The sequence below is a fragment of the Nerophis lumbriciformis genome, linkage group LG23 (assembly GCF_033978685.3).
Source record: "Nerophis lumbriciformis linkage group LG23, RoL_Nlum_v2.1, whole genome shotgun sequence".
Lineage (NCBI taxonomy): Eukaryota > Metazoa > Chordata > Actinopteri > Syngnathiformes > Syngnathidae > Nerophis > Nerophis lumbriciformis.
In genome coordinates, this window is record NC_084570.2 from 39448389 (window position 1) to 39467849 (window position 19461).

The 19461-nt window shown below is 44.7% G+C and overlaps 1 protein-coding gene across 1 annotated transcript in view; it reads right to left on the reverse strand.

The window, feature by feature from the left end:
- Positions 1-18234, reverse strand: part of bpifcl (BPI fold containing family C, like) — a 38277-nt gene extending 20043 nt beyond the window's left edge. The window contains exons 1-3 of the mRNA XM_061985561.2: positions 18048-18234; positions 9976-10090; positions 738-869 (exon numbers count right to left, since the gene is read on the reverse strand). Of these exons, the coding sequence (XP_061841545.1) occupies positions 738-869; positions 9976-10090; positions 18048-18156 (356 nt within the window). The 5' untranslated portion in view covers positions 18157-18234. The remainder of the gene's footprint in view (positions 1-737; positions 870-9975; positions 10091-18047) is intronic.
- Between the last annotated feature and the right edge of the window lie 1227 nt (positions 18235-19461).

The window sequence follows — 19461 nt, forward strand, 5'->3', positions numbered from 1 at the left end:
CTTCTACCGCTTCAAAAGTACTCTCTTGAGATGTTACACAGGGGTCGTCAGCGTAGATGAATCGTTCAGTGTTCTGGTTCATTGGCTAGTCGTTGGTATGGATGTTATACAGTAGTGGAGCCAGCACACTACCTTGAGGTAGGCCGTTCTACTAATACTACTAATAATAATCATGATAATATAAAATAATCATCATCATCATAATTATCATGATAATATTAATAATAATAAACAGAATAATCAGAGTAATAATAATAATAACAATAATAATCAGAATAATAATAATAATAACAATAACAATAATAATAATCATGATAATAATAATCATCATCATCATCATAATTATCATGATAATATTAATAATAATAAACATAAAAATCAGAGTAATAATAATAATAACAATAATAATCAGAATAATAATAATAATAACAATAACAATAATAATAATAATGATAATATTAATAATAATAATCAGAGCAATAATCATCATCATAATGATAATAGTAATAATAAAAAATAATAACCTATGTATTTAAAATGCTAAGATTTAATGTAATGATTAAGATACAACTAAATCAAATGAAATAGAAGACAAAAAGTATTTATTAATTCTGCAATGGGGAAAAAGTAAAAATAAAATTAACTACATAAAAAATATATACAATATGAATATTAAAAATGTAATTAAAAACTTAATTTGCAGTAATTGTACAAACAAAATGAGATTTGTGCCTCACAAGATCCCCCAGTGGACTCTCCAGTCTCCTGTCAGGGCCACGTTGAGACCTGCCATGGTGGCCTGCAGTCCTGAGACCTCCTGGGAGAACTGGACTGACGGATCAGGAAAGTCACACTTGGAGATGTTGACTCTGCAGGAAGTAGATCAAGTAAGTGCACACACCTGTCCATAAAGACTTGATGTAACAGTAAGTACACACACCTGTCCATAAAGACTTGATGTAACAGTAAGTACACACACCTGTCCATGAAGACTTGATGTAACAGTAAGTACACACACCTGACACACCTGTCCATAAAGACTTGATGTAACAGTAAGTACACACACCTGTCCATAAAGACTTGATGTAACAGTAAGTACACACACCTGTCCATAAAGACTTGATGTAACAGTAAGTACACACACCTGTCCATAAAGACTTGATGTAACAGTAAGTACACACACCTGTCCATAAAGACTTGATGTAACAGTAAGTACACACACCTGTCCATAAAGACTTGATGTAACAGTAAGTACACACACCTGTCCATAAAGACTTGATGGAGCAGTAAGTACACACACCTGTCCATAAAGACTTGATGTAACAGTAAGTACACACACCTGTCCATAAAGACTTGATGTAACAGTAAGTACACACACCTTTCCATAAAGACGTGATGTAACAGTAAGTACACACACCTGTCCATAAAGACTTGATGTAACAGTAAGTACACACACCTGTCCATGAAGACTTGATGTAACAGTAAGTACACACACCTGTCCATAAAGACTTGATGTAACAGTAAGTACACACACCTGTCCATAAAGACTTGATGGAACAGTAAGTACACACACCTGTCCATAAAGACTTGATGTAACAGTAAGTACACACACCTGTCCATAAAGACTTGATGTAACAGTAAGTACACACACCTGTCCATGAAGACTTGATGTAACAGTAAGTACACACACCTGTCCATGAAGACTTGATGGAACAGTAAGTACACACACCTGTCCATGAAGACGTGATGTAACAGAAAGTACACACACCTGTCCATAAAGACTTGATGTAACAGTAAGTACACACACCTGTCCATGAAGACGTGATGTAACAGTAAGTACACACACCTGTCCATGAAGACTTGATGGAACAGTAAGTACACACACCTGTCCATGAAGACTTGATGGAACAGTAAGTACACACACCTGTCCATAAAGACTTGATGTAACAGTAAGTACACACACCTGTCCATAAAGACTTGATGTAACAGTAAGTACACACACCTGTCCATAAAGACTTGATGTAACAGTAAGTACACACACCTGTCCATAAAGACTTGATGTAACAGTAAGTACACACACCTGTCCATGAAGACGTGATGTAACAGTAAGTACACACACCTGTCCATGAAGACGTGATGTAACAGTAAGTACACACACCTGTCCATGAAGACGTGATGTAACAGTAAGTACACACACCTGTCCATAAAGACTTGATGTAACAGTAAGTACACACACCTGTCCATGAAGACTTGATGTAACAGTAAGTACACACACCTGTCCATAAAGACTTGATGTAACAGTAAGTACACACACCTGTCCATAAAGACTTGATGTAACAGTAAGTACACACACCTGTCCATGAAGACTTGATGTAACAGTAAGTACACACACCTGTCCATAAAGACTTGATGTAACAGTAAGTACACACACCTGTCCATAAAGACTTGATGTAACAGTAAGTACACACACCTGTCCATGAAGACTTGATGTAACAGTAAGTACACACACCTGTCCATGAAGACTTGATGGAACAGTAAGTACACACACCTGTCCATGAAGACGTGATGTAACAGTAAGTACACACACCTGTCCATAAAGACTTGATGTAACAGTAAGTACACACACCTGTCCATGAAGACGTGATGTAACAGTAAGTACACACACCTGTCCATGAAGACTTGATGGAACAGTAAGTACACACACCTGTCCATGAAGACTTGATGGAACAGTAAGTACACACACCTGTCCATAAAGACTTGATGTAACAGTAAGTACACACACCTGTCCATAAAGACTTGATGTAACAGTAAGTACACACACCTGTCCATAAAGACTTGATGTAACAGTAAGTACACACACCTGTCCATAAAGACTTGATGTAACAGTAAGTACACACACCTGTCCATGAAGACGTGATGTAACAGTAAGTACACACACCTGTCCATGAAGACGTGATGTAACAGTAAGTACACACACCTGTCTATAAAGACTTGATGTGACAGGTAAGTACACACACCTGTCCATAAATACTTGTTGGTGTATAAATATAAATGACCACTAGATGGCAATAAAACACATTTTCAGACTTTAGATTTATTTCTTCCTCACCATGTTGCTGAGTTAAGTTTATTTAGCTGCATGACGTCATAGTCGAGTTAACACCTGTCTGATGTGTGACTGTTAACACCTGTCTGACGTGCGAGTGTTAACACCTGTCTGACCTGTGACTGTTAACACCTGTCTGACATGTGACTGTTAACACCTGGCTGACGTTGAGTGTTAACACCTGTCTGAAGTGTGACTGTTAACACCTGTCTGACGTGTGACTGTTAACACCTGGCTGACGTTGAGTGTTAACACCTGTCTGAAGTGTGACTGTTAACACCTGTCTGACCTGTGACTGTTAACACCTGTCTGACTTGCGAGTGTTAACACCTGTCTGACGTGCGAGTGTTAACACCTGTCTGACATGTGACTGTTAACACCTGTCTGACGTGCGAGTGTTAACACCTGTCTGACGTGCGAGTGTTAACACCTGTCTGACCTGTGACTGTTAACACCTGTCTGATGTGCGAGTGTTAACACCTGTCTGACATGTGACTGTTAACACCTGTCTGACGTGCGAGTGTTAACACCTGTCTGACGTGCGAGTGTTAACACCTGTCTGACCTGTGACTGTTAACACCTGTCTGACGTGCGAGTGTTAACACCTGTCTGAAGTGCGAGTGTTAACACCTGTCTGACATGTGAATGTTATCACCTGTCTGAAGTGCGAGTGTTAACACCTGTCTGACCTGTGACTGTTAACACCTGTCTGATGTGCGAGTGTTAACACCTGTCTGACGTGAGAGTGTTAACACCTGTCTGACATGTGACTGTTAACACCTGTCTGACGTGTGACTGTTAACACCTGTCTGATGTGCGAGTGTTAACACCTGTCTGACGTGCGAGTGTTAACACCTGTCTGACCTGTGACTGTTAACACCTGTCTGACGTGCGAGTGTTAACACCTGTCTGACGTGCGAGTGTTAACACCTGTCTGACCTGTGACTTTTAACACCTGTCTGACGTGCGAGTGTTAACACCTGTCTGACGTGTGACTGTTAACACCTGTCTGACCTGTGACTGTTAACACCTGTCTGACCTGTGACTGTTAACACCTGTCTGACGTGCGAGTGTTAACACCTGTCTGACCTGTGACTGTTAACACCTGTCTGACGTGCGAGTGTTAACACCTGTCTGACATGTGAATGTTATCACCTGTCTGAAGTGCGAGTGTTAACACCTGTCTGACCTGTGACTGTTAACACCTGTCTGACGTGCGAGTGTTAACACCTGTCTGACATGTGAATGTTATCACCTGTCTGAAGTGAGAGTGTTAACACCTGTCTGACATGTGACTGTTAACACCTGTCTGACGTGTGACTGTTAACACCTGTCTGATGTGCGAGTGTTAACACCTGTCTGACGTGCGAGTGTTAACACCTGTCTGACCTGTGACTGTTAACACCTGTCTGACGTGCGAGTGTTAACACCTGTCTGACCTGTGACTTTTAACACCTGTCTGACGTGCGAGTGTTAACACCTGTCTGACGTGTGACTGTTAACACCTGTCTGACATGTGACTGTTAACACCTGGCTGACGTGTGAGTGTTAACACCTGTCTGACCTGTGACTGTTAACACCTGTCTGACATGTGAGTGTTAACACCTGTCTGACATGTGAGTGTTAACACCTGTCTGACATGTGACTGTTAACACCTGGCTGACGTGTGAGTGTTAACACCTGTCTGACCTGTGACTGTTAACACCTGTCTGACATGTGAGTGTTAACACCTGTCTGACATGTGACTGTTAACACCTGTCTGACATGTGAGTGTTAACACCTGTCTGACATGTGACTGTTAACACCTGGCTGACGTGTGAGTGTTAACACCTGGCTGACGTTGAGTGTTAACACCTGTCTGAAGTGTGACTGTTAACACCTGTCTGACTTGTGACTGTTAACACCTGTCTGACGTGCGAGTGTTAACACCTGTCTGACATGCGAGTGTTAACACCTGTCTGACCTGTGACTGTTAACACCTGTCTGAAGTGTGACTGTTAACACCTGTCTGACCTGTGACTGTTAACACCTGTCTGACATGTGAGTGTTAACACCTGGCTGACGTTGAGTGTTAACACCTGTCTGACGTGTGAGTGTTAACACCTGTCTGACGTGTGACTGTTAACACCTGTCTGACGTGTGACTGTTAACACCTGGCTGACGTTGAGTGTTAACACCTGTCTGACGTGTGAGTGTTAACACCTGTCTGACGTGTGAGTGTTAACACCTGTCTGAAGTGTGACTGTTAACACCTGTCTGACCTGTGACTGTTAACACCTGTCTGACATGTGAGTGTTAACACCTGGCTGACGTTGAGTGTTAACACCTGTCTGACGTGTGAGTGTTAACACCTGGCTGACGTTGAGTGTTAACACCTGTCTGAAGTGTGAGTGTTAACACCTGTCTGACTTGTGACTGTTAACACCTGTCTGACATGCGAGTGTTAACACCTGTCTGACCTGTGACTGTTAACACCTGTCTGAAGTGTGACTGTTAACACCTGTCTGAGTTAAGTTTATTTAGCTGCATGACGTCATAGTCGAGTTAACACCTGTCTGATGTGTGACTGTTAACACCTGTGTGACGTGTGACTGTTAACACCTGTCTGACGTGCGAGTGTTAACACCTGTCTGACGTGTGAGTGTTAACACCTGGCTGACGTTGAGTGTTAACACCTGTCTGACGTGCGAGTGTTAACACCTGTCTGACCTGTGACTGTTAACACCTGTCTGACGTGCGAGTGTTAACACCTGTCTGACATGCGAGTGTTAACACCTGTCTGACCTGTGACTGTTAACACCTGTCTGACATGTGACTGTTAACACCTGGCTGACGTTGAGTGTTAACACCTGTCTGACGTGTGAGTGTTAACACCTGTCTGACGTGTGACTGTTAACACCTGGCTGACGTTGAGTGTTAACACCTGTCTGACGTGTGACTGTTAACACCTGGCTGACGTTGAGTGTTAACACCTGTCTGAAGTGTGACTGTTAACACCTGTCTGACCTGTGACTGTTAACACCTGTCTGACGTGCGAGTGTTAACACCTGTCTGACATGCGACTGTTAACACCTGTCTGACATGTGACTGTTAACACCTGTCTGACGTGTGACTATTAACACCTGTCTGATCTGTGACTGTTAACACCTGTCTGAAGTGTGACTGTTAACACCTGTCTGACGTGTGAGTGTTAACACCTGTCTGACCTGTGACTGTTAACACCTGTCTGACGTGCGAGTGTTAACACCTGTCTGACATGCGACTTTTAACACCTGTCTGACATGTGACTGTTAACACCTGTCTGACGTGTGACTATTAACACCTGTCTGACCTGTGACTGTTAACACCTGTCTGACATGTGAGTGTTAACACCTGTCTGACATGTGACTGTTAACACCTGGCTGACGTTGAGTGTTAACACCTGTCTGACGTGTGAGTGTTAACACCTGTCTGACGTGTGACTGTTAACACCTGGCTGACGTTGAGTGTTAACACCTGTCTGAAGTGTGACTGTTAACACCTGTCTGACCTGTGACTGTTAACACCTGTCTGACGTGCGAGTGTTAACACCTGTCTGACATGCGACTTTTAACACCTGTCTGACATGTGACTGTTAACACCTGTCTGACGTGTGACTATTAACACCTGTCTGACCTGTGACTGTTAACACCTGTCTGACATGTGACTGTTAACACCTGGCTGACGTTGAGTGTTAACACCTGTCTGACGTGTGAGTGTTAACACCTGTCTGACGTGTGACTGTTAACACCTGGCTGACGTTGAGTGTTAACACCTGTCTGACGTGTGAGTGTTAACACCTGTCTGACATGTGACTGTTAACACCTGGCTGACGTTGAGTGTTAACACCTGTCTGACGTGTGACTGTTAACACCTGGCCGACGTTGAGTGTTAACACCTGTCTGACGTGTGACTGTTAACACCTGGCTGACGTTGAGTGTTAACACCTGTCTGAAGTGTGACTGTTAACACCTGTCTGACCTGTGACTGTTAACACCTGTCTGACGTGTGACTATTAACACCTGTCTGACATGTGAGTGTTAACACCTGTCTGACGTGTGACTATTAACACCTGTCTGACATGTGAGTGTTAACACCTGTCTGACGTGTGACCATTAACACCTGTCTGACATGTGAGTGTTAACATCTGTCTGACATGTAACTGTTAACACCTGGCTGACGTTGAGTGTTAACACCTGTCTGACGTGTGACTGTTAACACCTGGCTGACGTTGAGTGTTAACACCTGTCTGAAGTGTGACTGTTAACACCTGTCTGACCTGTGACTGTTAACACCTGTCTGACGTGTGACTATTAACACCTGTCTGACATGTGAGTGTTAACACCTGTCTGACGTGTGACTATTAACACCTGTCTGACATGTGAGTGTTAACACCTGTCTGACGTGTGACTATTAACACCTGTCTGACATGTGAGTGTTAACATCTGTCTGACATGTAACTGTTAACACCTGGCTGACGTTGAGTGTTAACACCTGTCTGACGTGTGACTGTTAACACCTGGCCGACGTTGAGTGTTAACACCTGTCTGACGTGTGACTGTTAACACCTGGCTGACGTTGAGTGTTAACACCTGTCTGACGTGTGAATGTTAACACCTGTCTGACCTGTGACTGTTAACACCTGTCTGACGTGTGACTGTTAACACCTGTCTGACGTGTGACTGTTAACACCTGGCTGACGTTGAGTGTTAACACCTGTCTGACGTGTGAGTGTTAACACCTGTCTGACATGTGACTGTTAACACCTGGCTGACGTTGAGTGTTAACACCTGTCTGACGTGTGACTGTTAACACCTGGCCGACGTTGAGTGTTAACACCTGTCTGACGTGTGACTGTTAACACCTGGCTGACGTTGAGTGTTAACACCTGTCTGAAGTGTGACTGTTAACACCTGTCTGACCTGTGACTGTTAACACCTGTCTGACGTGTGACTATTAACACCTGTCTGACATGTGAGTGTTAACACCTGTCTGACGTGTAACTGTTAACACCTGGCTGACGTTGAGTGTTAACACCTGTCTGACGTGTGACTATAAACACTAGCATTTACACATGGACCTCATAACAAAGTACGACCTTTTTATAATGGCTATACTTATAAATATACTTTTGTATGTATTTATGTACAAACCCCGTTTCCATATGAGTTGAGGAATTGTGTTAGATGTAAATATAAACGGAATACAATGATTTGCAAATCCTTTTCAACCCATATTCAATTGAATACACTACAAAGACAAGATATTTGATGTTCAAACTCATAAACTTTATTTTGCGAATAATAATTAACTTAGAATTTCATGGCTGCAACATGTGCCAAAGTAGTTGGGAAAGGGCAAGTTCACCACTGTGTTACATGGCCTTTCCTTTTAACAATACTCAGTAAACGTTTGGGAACTGAGGAGACACATTTTTGAAGCTTCTCAGGTGGAATTCTTTCCCATTCTTGCTTGATGTACAGCTAAAGTTGTTCAACAGTCCGGGGGTCTCCATTGTGGTATTTTAGGCTTCATAATGCGCCACACATTTTCAATGGGAGACAGGTCTGGACTACAGGCAGGCCAGTCTAGTACCTGCACTCTTTTACTATGAAGCCACGTTGATGTAACACGTGGCTTGGCATTGTCTTGCTGAAATAAGCAGGGGCGTCCATGGTAACGTTGCTTGGATGGCAACATATGTTGCTCCAAAACCTGTATGTACCTTTCAGCATTAATGGCGCCTTCACAGATGTGTAAGTTACCCATGTCTTGGGCACTAATACACCCCCATACCATCACAGATGCTGGGTTTTACACTTAACAATCCGGATGGTTCTTTTCCTCTTTGGTCCGGAGAACACGACGTCCACAGTTTCCAAAATCAATTTGATGATTTGAGCTAAGGCCCCGCGAAGGCGACGGCGTTTCTGGGTGTTGTTGATAAACGGTTTTCGCCTTGCATAGGAGAGTTTTAACTTGCACTTACAGGTGTAGCGACCAACTGTAGTTACTGACAGTGGGTTTCTGAAGTGTTCCTGAGCCCATGTGGTGATATCCTTTACACACTGATGTCGCTTGTTGAGGGATCGAAGGTTACGGGCTTTGCTGCTTACGTGCAGTGATTTCTCCAGATTCTCTGAACCCTTTGATGATATTTCGGACCGTAGATGGTGAAATCTCTAAATTCCTTGCAATAGCTGGTTGAGAAAGGTTTTTCTTAAACTGTTCAACAATTTGCTCACGCATTTGTTGACAAAGTGGTGACCCTCGCCCCATCCTTGTTTGTGAATGACTGAGCATTTCATGGAATCTATTTTTATATCCAATCATGGCACCCACCTGTTCCCAATTTTCCTGTTCACCTGTGGGATGTTCCAAATAAGTGTTTGATGAGCATTCCTCAACTTTATCAGTATTTATTGCCACCTTTCCCAACTTCTTTGTCACGTGTTGCTGGCATCAAAATCTAAAGTTAATGATTATTTGCAAAAAAAAAAAAGTTTATCAGTTTGAACATCAAATATGTTGTCTTTGTAGCATATTCAACTGAATGTGGGTTGAAAATGATTCGCAAATCATTGTATTGCGTTTATATTTACATCTAACACAATTTCCCAACTCATATGGAAACGGGGTTTGTATGTTTTTATAGATATCATTTATGTATGTATTTATGTATATATTATATGGATATACTTATGAATGTATGAATTTATATATTATATGGATATACTTATGAATATATGTATGTATATATTATATGGATATACTTATGAATATATGTATGTATATATTATATGGATATACTTATGAATATACTTATGGATCTAGAAGTCAAGTCTTCCTACCCACTCAGTGTGTAGTCCATTTGGCCGAAAAAGCCCAAAGGAATTTGACCTTTGACATCAGGAAGTGTGATCAGTTCCAAGGTGTCCTGGATCCAGTTTGTGAACACAGTCTTTGCTGCATGAACAATAACAATAATCAAATAATTATTATTGTAATAATAATAATAATTGTAATAATAATAATAAAAATACTTATAATGATAATGCTAACAATAATGATAATGGTATTAATAATAATAACAATAACAAATATTACAAATATTATTCATAATAATAGGCATAATAATACAAATAATACTAATAATAAGATGAATAATTATAATAATGTTATTATAATAACAATAATACAAATATGAATAATAGTAAAATAGTAATACTACCAATAAAGAATAATAACAATAATAATAATGATATAATGATGTTAATAATAATAACAATACTAATACTACTAATAATATAATAGTCATAATAATAACAATTAAAACAATAATGATAATAATAACAATATAAATTGAAAATAATAGCACAAATAATAATAATGATAGAATAGAATATAATTTTATTTGTCATTATTACAGTGAACAGGTTCAAAGAACAACGAAATTGGAGCAGATCCCCTTGGTGCATAAACAATAATTTAGTAATATAAATAGTAAAAAAAAAAAGATAAAAAATAAGATATGTATCTATATATATGTATATATCCACACACATGCATATATTCATACATATGCATATATGTATATACATATACACATATAACATTATGGCACATTATGTATCTACATTATGTAATAATCATAATAGTCATAATAATAGTAATTATAATAATAATACAATGATAATAACAGTAATAATAATATTAATAACATTGATAATAATAATAATAATATTAAAAGTAATAATATAAAAATAATAAAATAATATAAATAATATAATAGTCATAATAATAATAACAATAATAAAAACAATAATGATAATAATAATATAAATTATATTAAAAATAACAATAACACAAATATTAACAATAATAATAATAGTCATAATAATACTAATTATAATAATAATAATACAATTATAATAACAGTAGTAATGATATTAATGCTCCTCTCTGAGCTGCCACCTTAACGTGATAGAGGAGTTTGCGTGTCCCAATGATCCTAGGAGCTATGTTGTCCGGGGGTTTCTATGCCCCCTGGTAGGGTCTCCCAAGGCAAACTGGTCCTAGGTGAGGGATCAGACAAAGAGCAGCTCAAAGACCTCTATGAAGAACACGAACAAAAGACCCAGATTTCCCTCGCCCGGACGCGGGTCACCGGGGCCCCCCTCTGGAGCCAGGCCCGTAGGTGGGGCACGATGGCGAGCGCCTGGTGGCCGGGGCTCTCCCCATGGGGCCCGGCCGGGCACAGCCCAAAGAGGCAACGTGGGTCCCCCCTCCAATGGGCTCACCACCCATAGCAGGGGCCATAGAGGTCGGGTGCAGTGTGAGCTGGGCGGCAGCCGAAGGCAGGGCACTTGGCAGTCCGATCCTCGGCTACATAAGCTAGCTCTTGGGACGTGGAACGTCACCTCGCTGGGGGGGAAGGAGCCTGAGCTAGTGCGTGAGGTGGAGAAGTTCCGGCGCACAGCAAGGGCTCTGGAACCAGTTCTCTTGAGAGGAGATGGACTCTCTTCCACTCAGGCGTTGCCGGCAGTGAGAGGCGACGGGCTGGGGTGTCAATTCTTGTTGCCCCCCGGCTCAAAGCCTGCATGTTGGAGTTCAACCCGGTGGACGAGAGGGGAGCTTCCCTGCGCCTTCCGGTAGGGGGACGGGTCCTGACTGTTGTTTGCGCTTACGCGCCAAGCAGCAGCTCAGAGTACCCACCCTTTTTGGATTCGCTCGAGGGAGTACTGGAGAGTGCTCCCCCGGGTAATTCCCTTGTTCTACTGGGGGACTTCAATGCTCATGTTGGCAACGACAGTGAAACCTGGAGAGGCGTGATTGGGAAGAATGGCCGCCCGGATCTGAACCCGAGTGGTGTTTTGTTATTGGACTTTTGTGCTCGTCACAGGTTGTCAATAACAAACACCATGTTCAAGCATAAGGGTGTCCATATGTGCACTTGGCACCAGGACACCCTAGGCCGCAGTTCCATGATCGACTTTGTAGTTGTGTCATCGGATTTGCGGTCTCATGTTTTGGACACTCGGGTGAAGAGAGGGGCGGAGCTTTCTACCGATCACCACCTGGTGTTGAGTTGGCTGCGATGGTGGTGGAGGATGCCGGACAGACCTGGCAGGCCCAAACGCATTGTGAGGGTTTGTTGGGAACGCCTGGCAGAGTCTCCTGTCAGAGAGAGTTTCAATTCCCACCTCCGGAAGAACTTTGAACATGTCACGAGGGAGGCGCTGGACATTGAGTCCGAGTGGACGATGTTCCGTGCCTCTATTGTTGATTGGAGCTGTGGCCGCAAGGTGGTTGGTGCCTGTCGTGGCGGTAATCCTAGAACCCGGTAAGGGATGCCGTCAAGCTGAAGAAAAAGTCCTATCGGGCTCTTTTGGGTCATAGGACTCCGGAGGCAGTAGACAGGTACCGACAGGCCAAGCGGTATGCGGTTTCAGCAGTCGCAGAGGCAAAAACTCTGGAAAAGCCATGGAAAATGACTTCCGGGCGGCTTTGAAGCGATTCTGGACCACCATCCGCCGCCTCAGGAAGGGGAAGGAGTGCAATGTCAACACCGTGTATGGTGGAGATGGTGTTCTGCTGACCTCGACTGAGGATGTTGTGGATCGGTGGAGGGAATACTTCGAAGACCTCCTCAATCCTACCAGCACATCTTCCTATGAGGAAGCAATGCCTGGGGTATCTGTGGTGGGCTCTCCTATTTCTGGGCTGAGGTTGCCGAGGGAGTAAAAAAGCTCCTCGGTGGCAAGGCCTCGGGGGTGGATGAGAGCCGCCCGGAGTTCCTTAAGGCTCTGGATGTTGTGGGGCTGTCTTGGTTGACAAGACTCTGCAACATCGCGTGGACATCGGGGGCGGTACCTCTGGATTGGCAGACCGGGGTGGTGGTTCCTCTCTTTAAGAAGGGGGACCGGCGGGTGTGTTCCAACTATCGTGGGATCACACTCCTCAACCTTCCCAGGAGGAACAGTGAAGTTTTTGTCCTGGTCGTGGAACTGTGGACCAACTCTATACTCTCGGCAGGGTCTTTGAGGGTGCATGGGAGTTTGCCCAACCAGTCTACATGTGCTTTGTGGACTTGGAGAAGGCATTCGACTGTGTACCCCGGGAAGTCCTGTGGAGAGTGCTCAGAGAGTATGGGGTAACGGACTGTCTTATTGTGGCGGTCCGCTCCCTGTATAATCAGTGTCAGAGCTTGGTCCGCATTGCCGGCAGTAAGTCGGACCCGTTTCCAGTGAGGGTTGGACTCCGCCAAGGCTGCCCTTTGTCACTGATTCTGTTCATAACCTTTATGGACAGAATTTCTAGGCGCAGTCAGGGCGTTGAGGGTATCTGGTTTGGTGACTGCAGGATTAGGTCTCTGCTATTTGCAGATGATGTGGTCCTGATGGCTTCATCTGGCCAAGATCTGCAGCTCTCACTGGATCGGTTCGCAGCCGAGTGTGAAGCGACTGGGATGGGAATCAGCACCTCCAAGTCCGAGTCCATGGTTCTTGCTCGGAAAAGGGTGGAGTGCCATCTCCGGGTTGGGGAGGAGATCTTACCCCAAGTGGAGGAGTTCAAGTACCTCGGAGTTTTGTTCACGAGTGAGGGAAGAGTGGATCGTGAGATCGACAGGCGGATTGGTGCGGCGTCTTCAGTAATGCGGACGCTGTATCGATCCGTTGTGGTGAAGAAGGAGCTGAGAAGGAAGGCAAAGCTCTCGATTTACCGGTCGATCTACGTTCCCATCCTCACCTATGGTCATGAGCTTTGGGTCATGACCGAAAGGACAAGATCACGGGTACAAGCGGCCGAAATGAGTTTCCTGCGCCGGGTGGCGGGTCTCTCCCTTAGAGATAGGGTGAGAAGCTCTGCCATCCGGGAGGAGCTCAAAGTAAAACCGCTGCTCCTCCACATCGAGAGGACCCAGATGACGTGGTTCGGGCATCTGGTCAGGATGCCACCCGAACACCTCCCTAGGGAGGTGTTTAGGGCACGTCCGACCGGTAGGAGGCCACGGGGTAGACCCAGGACACGTTGGGAAGACTATCTCTCCCGGCTGGCCTGGGAACGCTTCGGGATCCCCGGGGAGGAGCTGGACGAAGTGGTTGGGGAGAGGGAAGTCTGGGCTTCTCTGCTTAGGCTGCTGCCCCCGCGATCTGACCTCGTATAAGCGGAAGAAGATGGATGGATGGATGGATGGATGGATGGATAATATTAATAACACTGATAATAATATTAAAAGTAATAATAGAAAAATAATACAATAATACAAATAATAGTATTAATGCAAATCCATCCATCCATCTTCTTCCGCTTATCCGAGGTCGGGTCGCGGGGGAAGCAGCCTAAGCAGGGAAGCCCAGACTTCCCTCTCCCCAGCCACTTCGTCCAGCTCCTCCCGGGGGATCCCGAGGCGTTCCCAGGCCAGCAGGGAGACATAGTCTTCCCAACGTGTCCTGGGTCTTCCCCGTGGCCTCCTACCGGTCGGACGTGCCCTAAACACCTCCCGAGGGAGGCGATCGGGTGGCATCCTGACCAGATGCCCGAACCACCTCATCTGGCTCCTCTCGATGTGGAGGAGCAGCGGCTTTACTTTGAGCTCCCCCCGGATGACAGAGCTTCTCACCCTATCTCTAAGGGAGAGCCCTGCCACCCGGCGGAGGAAACTAATTTCGGCCGCATGTAACCGTGATCTTGTCCTTTCGGTCATAACCCAAAGCTCATGACCATAGGTGAGGATGGGAACGTAGATCGACCGGTAAATTGAGAGCTTTGCCTTCCGGCTCAGCTCCTTCTTCACCACAACGGATCGATACAGCGTCCGCATTACTGAAGATGCCGCACCAATCCGCCTGTCGATCTCACGATCCACTCTTCCCTCACTCGTGAACAAGACTCTGAGGTACTTGAACTCCTCCGCTTGGGGCAGGGTCTCCTCCCCAACCCGGAGATGGCACTCCACCCTTTTCCGGGCGAGAACCATGTACTTGGACTTGGAGGTGCTGATTCTCATCCCAGTCGCTTCACACTCGGCTGCGAACCGATCCAGCGAGAGCTGAAGATCCTGGCCAGATGAAGCCATCAGGACCACATCATCTGCAAAAAGCAGAGACCTAATCCTGCAGCCACCAAACCGGATCCCCTCAACGCCTTGACTGCGCCTAGAAATTCTGTCCATAAAAGTTATGAACAGAATCGGTGACAAAGGGCAGCCTTGGCGGAGTCCAACCCTCACTGGAAACGTGTCCGACTTACTGCCGGCAATGCGGACCAAGCTCTGACACTGATCATACAGGGAGCGGACCGCCAAAATCAGACAGTACGATACCCCATACTCTCTGAGCACTCCCCACAGGACTTCCCGAGGGACACGGTCGAATGCCTTCTCCAAGTCCACAAAGCACATGTAGACTGGTTTGGCAAACTCCCTTCACCCTCAAGGACCCTGCCGAGAGTATAGAGCTGGTCCACAGTTCCACGACCAGGACGAAAACCACACTGTTCCTCCTGAATCCGAGGTTCGACTATCCGGCGTAGCCTCCTCTCCAGTACACCTGAATAGACCTTACCGGGAAGGCTGAGGAGTGTGATCCCACGATAGTTAGAACACACCCTCCGGTTCCCCTTCTTAAAGAGAGGAACCACCACCCCGGTCTGCCAATCCAGAGGTACCGCCCCCGATGTCCACGCGATGCTGCAGAGTCTTGTCAACCAAGACAGCCCCACAGCATCCAGAGCCTTAAGGAACTCCGGGCGGACCTCATCCACCCCCGGGGCCCTGCCACAGAGGAGCTTTTTAACTACCTCAGCAACCTCAGCCCCAGAAATAGAAGAGTTCACCACAGAATTCCCCAGGCACTGCTTCCTCATAGGAAGACGTGTTGGTGGGATTGAGGAGGTCTTCGAAGTATTCTCTCCACCGATCCACAACATCCGCAGTCGAGGTCAGCAGAACACCATCCTCACCATACACGGTGTTGATAGTGCACCGCTTCCCCTTCCTGAGGCGGCGGATGGTGGTCCAGAATCGCTTCGAAGCCGTCTGGAAGTCGTTTTCCATGGCTTCCCCGAACTCCTCCCTTGTCCGAGTTTTTGCCTCCGCTGCCTCAGGAGTCCTATGAGCCAAAAGAACCCGATAGGACTCCTTCTTCAGCTTGACGGCATCCTTCACCGCCGGTGTCCACCAACGGGTTCTAGGATTACCGCCACGACAGGCACCAACTACCTTGTGGCCACAGTTCCAATCAGCTGCCTCGACAATAGAGGAGCGGAACATAGTCCACTCGGACTCAATGTCCAGCACCCCCCTCGTGACATGTTCAAAGTTCTTCCGGAGGTGGGAATTGAAACTCTCTCTGACAGGAGACTCTGCCAGACGTTCCCAGCAAACCCTCACAATGCGTTTGGGCCTGCCAGGTCTGTCCGGCATCCGCCCCCACCATCGCAGCCAACTCACCACCAGGTGGTGATCGGTTGAAAGCCCCGCCCCTCTCTTTACCCGAGTGTCCAAAACATGAGGCCGCAAATCCGATGACACAACTAAAAAGTCGATCATGGAACTGCGGCCTAGGGTGTTTTGGTGCCAAGTGCACATATGGACACCCTTATGTTTGAACATGGTGTTCAATATGGACAATCTGTGACGAGCACAAAAGTCCAATAACAAAACACCACTCGAGTTCAGATCCGGGCGGCCATTCTTCCCAATCACGCCTCTCCAGGTTTCACTGTCGCTGCCAACATGAGCATTGAAGTCCCCCAGTAGAACGAGGGAATCACCCGGGGGAGCACTCTCAAGTACTCCTTCGAGTGAATCCAAAAAGGGTGGGTACTCTGAGCTGCCGTTTGGCGCGTAAGCGCAAACCACAGTCAGGACCCATCCCCCCTACCGGAAGGCGGAGGAAAGCTACCCTCTCGTCCACCGGGTTGAACTCCAACGTGCAGGTTCTGAGCCGGGGGGCAACAAGAATTGCCACCCCAGCCCGTCGCCTCTCATTGCCGACAACGCCAGAGTGGAAGAGAGTCCAGCCCCTCTCGAGAGAACTGGTTCCAGAGCCCTTGCTGTGCGTCCAAGTGAGTCCGACTATATCTAGCCGGAACTTCTCGACCTCGCGCACTAGCTCAGGCTCCTTCCCCCCCAGCGAAGTGACGTTCCACGTCCCAAAAGCTAGCTTCTGTAGCCGAGGATCGGACCGCCAAGTGCCCTGCCCTCGGCTGCCGCCCAGCTCACACTGCACCCGACCTCTATGGCCCCTGCTATGGGTGGTGAGCCCATTGGAGGGGGGACCCACGTTGCCTCTTCGGGCTGTGCCCGGCCGGGCCCCATGGGGCCAGGCCCGGCCACCAGGCGCTCGCCATCGTGCCCCGCCTCCGGGCCTGGCTCCAGAGGGGGGCCCCGGTGACCCGCGTCCGGGCGAGAGAAATCTGGGTCCTTTATTTTTATTCGTCATGGAGGTCTTCGAGCTGCTCTTTGTCTGATCCCTCACCTAGGACCAGTTTGTCTTGGGAGACCCTACCTTATGCCCCCGGACAACATAGCTCCTAGGATCATTGGGACACGCAAGCTCCTCTACCACGGTAAGGTGGCAGCTCAGAGAGGAGGTATTGATGCAAATAATAACAATAATAATAATAATAATAATAGCAATACTAATAATGATAATAATAACAATAATAATAATGATATTAATAATACAAATATTAATTGTAAAATAATTACAACAATAATAATATTACTAATACTCCTCATAATAAGAATAATAATATTAATATTAATAATAGAAAAATCTCAAGAATAACAACAATAATAATAAAATAATAACAATAATAATCATATAAATCATAATATTACAATTATAATTATGAGAATAACGATAATAATAATAACAATAATAATAATAATAAGTAATAAAAATGTTTTTCTCACCGTATTGAAGTGCTTTATCAGTGAACACAACTTGAACTGCTGGCACTTCCTGTGCACGCGTGCAGAAGAAGAAGAAGAAAATTGCGCTCAGCGCAGCTGTGACAAACATCTTTGCAACAAAAACACAGCAACTCTTTTCATGCTCTTCTTAAAGCTTTGATGAAGGAAGTGAAACCTTGGAACATGTGACACGTAGAAGTGAAACTCTTCGTTTTACACATTACATGATGACAAAACTCATCAAAGATCCTCTAAATGACAAAACTTTTCTGCTCTTTAAAAGACCTACTGTTCAAAACACTCATTACAGATCCTCTATATGACAAACCTATTTACTGTTTAAAGGACCTACTGTTCAAAACACTCATCAAAGATCCTTTATACAACAGGAGTGCTATGCTGTTTTTAAGCACCTACTGTTCAAAACACTCATCAAAGATCCTTTATATGTTTAAAATAAATGATAATAAAATATCCTTTATACAAGAGGGGTGCTTTGCAGTTTTTAAAGATCTACTGTTAAAAGCACTAATCAAAGATTCTTATACAACAGGAGTGCTCTGCTGTTTTAAGTACCTACTGTTAAAAACACTCATCAAAGATCCTTTAAATGACAAAACTCTTCTGCTGTTTAAACGGCCTACTGTTAAAAAACACTCATCAAAGATCCTTTATATGACAAAACTCTTCTGCTGTTTAAACGGCCTACTGTTAAAAAACACTCATCAAAGATCCTTTATACGTTAAAAAACACACTATTCAAAGATCCTGTATACGTTTAAAAAAATTATAATAAAAGATCCTTTATACAGGAGGAGTGCTTTGCAGTTTTCAAGGATCTACTGTTAAAACACTAGTCAAAGATCCTTTATACAGCAAGAGTGCTCTGCTGTTTTTAAGGACCTACTGTTAAAAACACTCATCAAAGATCCTCTACTGTTAAAACACTAGTCAAAGATCCTTTATACAGCAAGAGTGCTCTGCTGTTTTTAAGGACCTACTGTTAAAAACACTCATCAAAGATCCTCTACTGTTAAAACACTAGTCAAAGATCCTTTATACAGCAAGAGTGCTCTGCTGTTTTTAAGGACCTACTGTTAAAAACACTCATCAAAGATCCTTTATATAACAAAACTCTTCTGCTGTTTAAACGACCTACTGTTTTAAAACACTAATCAAAGATCCTTTATACGTTAAACACTACTCAAAGATCCTTTAATACAAGAGGAGTGCTGTGCAGTTTTCAAGGAGCTACTGTTCAAAGCTCTAATCAAAGATCCTCTATTTGACAAAGAGGTTCTGCTTTTTTTGTAGGACCTGCTGTTAAAATGGCTGATCAAAGATCCTGTATATGTGAGTGTTGTGCAAGAACAAATATCGGTGAGACTGCATTTGAGAGAGTGTCTTTGTCACG